Below are 2,822 nucleotides of genomic sequence, written 5' to 3'. Positions count from 1 at the left end.
AATAAAAATAAAAAAAAATAAAAAAAAAAAAAAAAATTAAAAAAATTAAATTTATTTATTTTTTTTTTTTTTTTTTTTTTTTTTTTTAAATTTTTTTTTTTTTTTTTTTTTTTTTTGTTTTTTTTTTTTTTTTTTTTTTTTTTTTTTTTTTTTGCCTTTTACATTCTGAATAGAATAATATATTAAATATTTTTGAAATGTTCATTTTTTTAAAATATTATTTTCATAACTTCTTAAATCCATAAATTTTTCAAGAAAAAAAAAAACTTATTAAAAATTTGGATAATTTTGTAAATACATAAATATATAAATAAGTTCATGCATATACAACAATATAAAAATGATGTAAATGAAAGAAGATGGTTTTCTTTTTAAACTATTTTAATTATATATATATATATAAATATATATTATATATATGTTTCAATATTTCATTATAATGTTTCTTTTTTTTTTTATTTAACATTTTAATTACATAGATATTAAAAAAAAAAATAATAATAAAATAATATAATATAATAAAAAAGAATGAAGTTATAATTTATGAATTGTTAATAAAAGATAAAAAATAATAATGGGATTAACAAAAAAATAAAAAATAAAGAAAAATAAAATAATATGTAAATATATAAATAAATAAATATATATATATATAAAATATATATATATATAATATATATATATGTTTTCCTTTTGTTTTATGAATGTTTTGATATAAGTACTTTAAATTCTTCATATAAATCTAAATTTGCTTCACCAAAAATGGCTTGAGCTTTTTTTAACGTCTCTTCTCTTTTTTGTTGATGATTATTAAGTTTTTTAATGTTACTTAAGAATTGATTAAATTGTTCATATGATAATCTACTTCGGGCATTTCTGAAAAAAGCCCTTCCGTCTGTGTTTTTCTCACCCAAGGGTCTACACAAATAAAAAAAAAAAAAAAAAATATATATATATATATATATATACATATATATATTTATGTATGATAAAAGCCCCAATATTGTAAAAATTACACATTTCCTATATAGGGAGAGTTAAAACTTCCATTAATTATATTATGAGTATCTGAATTAACAATTTTATTAATTATACTTTGACATGAATCTTCATTTCCATTCATTTCCAACATTGTTCGAGGTGCCGTTGTTTGTAAAAGATCATCAGCTGAATAATACTGAAAAATATATAAAAATTAATTAATTAATTAATATATATATATATATATATAGAATGATCTTTTCGAGCAAAATGTCATATATTCTTTTTATATATAATGAATGTATATAAATAAAATAAATTAATAACTCTTATATTATTTGAATATAATAATAATTATATATTTATATATAAAACACATTCGTTTGTCATATTATGTTCAAAGTGTTATATTTATCTTCTCTTTTTTCACTGTTCTTTACATATATAAAAAATTACATTTATGTATAAATATTTATAAAATCATTTAAACAAAAGGAAACAAATATATATGTGTAAAAAAAAAAAAAAAAAAATAAAAAAATAATAAATAAAATAAAATTAATAAATACATTTACACATAGAAATATATGATTTATTTCTTTTCCTTTTTCATTTTTTTTTTTTTTTACTTTTTTATATTACTTTGTGTGCGTCTTCGACATCGTGTTCTTCTTGTATGGAATTTAAAACGGCTTTCTTTAAATTCTCTAGTCTATCAATATCTCTATTTAGCTAAAAAAATAAATACATAAATAAATACCAACATATATATATATATGTCATAGTAATTGTCCAAATGAAATATTCTAGAAACGAGACGCTTCGAATTTTCACAACTTTATAATTTTTTCTTATTTTTTTATTTCCATACATAATACCAGCTTGGTATTATATATATATATATATATATATATATATATATATATATTATTATTATTATTATATTCTTCTTTTCTTTTCATTTTTTTTTTTTTTTATTTTATTTTTTTTTTTTTGCTATACCTTTTTTATGGTTGTAATTAATTGCTTATTTTCGTCAGCTAACTGATTTCCCCTTTGAGTAGATTCAATCAATTGAACCTCAAGATTGCTATATTTTTTTTGAATAGATGATAACTAAAAATATAAGAAATATATATTTTATATATATATATATATATATTATATATACTTACATTACAAATAAATTTAAAAATAAATAACATATATTATATATAATATCACTCTCTACGTATTTACATAAAAAAAAAATATATATATATATTTTTTTTTTATAAAAATTACTTGTTCCTGTTTTTCTGTTAATTGTCCTTTTAATGATCTTATCTCAGCTTCTTGAGACGTGACCCTTGTTTTATATGCATTCGTCACAATTTTAAACCCTAAGGCTAATTGTTCTACAGAAAAAAAAAAAAAAAAAAAAAAAATATATATGCATACATACATACATATATATATATATATATATATATATATATGTAAAAATAAATTTTAATATATTTTATTCTTTCAATTATATACCATCAGCATCGGAAGGTAACCAACTTAAATCAGTAGTTCCAGCGTTTGTCATATTTTCAATTTATAATAACAAAAAAATATATTATATATATATATATATATATATATTTAAATAATTGAATAAAATAAATTCTTTCAAATTACAACAATAAAAAACAATAAAAATTGTCTTCCAATCAAAATAAATATATGAACAAGTCAGGACAAAAAAAAAAAAAAAAAAAAAAAAAAAAAAAAAAAATTAAAATTAAAAAAAAAAAAAAAAAATATTAATAATTATTAAAATAGAAAAAAAAAAATTAAAAAATATATTATATTTA

The 2,822-nt window shown here is 15.9% G+C and overlaps 1 protein-coding gene across 1 annotated transcript; it reads right to left on the bottom strand.

Moving 5' to 3' along the window:
• Window positions 1–698: 698 nt before the first annotated feature.
• Window positions 699–2,554, bottom strand: PRSY57_0912400 (hypothetical protein; the record flags this gene model as incomplete). Its single annotated transcript, XM_012907364.1, has 6 exons — window positions 699–918; window positions 1,017–1,177; window positions 1,624–1,713; window positions 1,984–2,097; window positions 2,266–2,378; window positions 2,503–2,554. 6 exons carry the CDS (start codon window positions 2,552–2,554, stop codon window positions 699–701), a joined length of 750 nt encoding a protein of 249 aa, XP_012762818.1.
• Window positions 2,555–2,822: the final 268 nt, after the last annotated feature.

This window comes from Plasmodium reichenowi, chromosome 9 (assembly GCF_001601855.1).
Source record: "Plasmodium reichenowi strain SY57 chromosome 9, whole genome shotgun sequence".
Taxonomy (NCBI): Eukaryota; Apicomplexa; class Aconoidasida; order Haemosporida; family Plasmodiidae; genus Plasmodium; species Plasmodium reichenowi.
The sequence above is the reverse complement of the archived record's forward strand: the minus strand, read 5'-3'. Positions and strand labels throughout refer to the sequence as shown.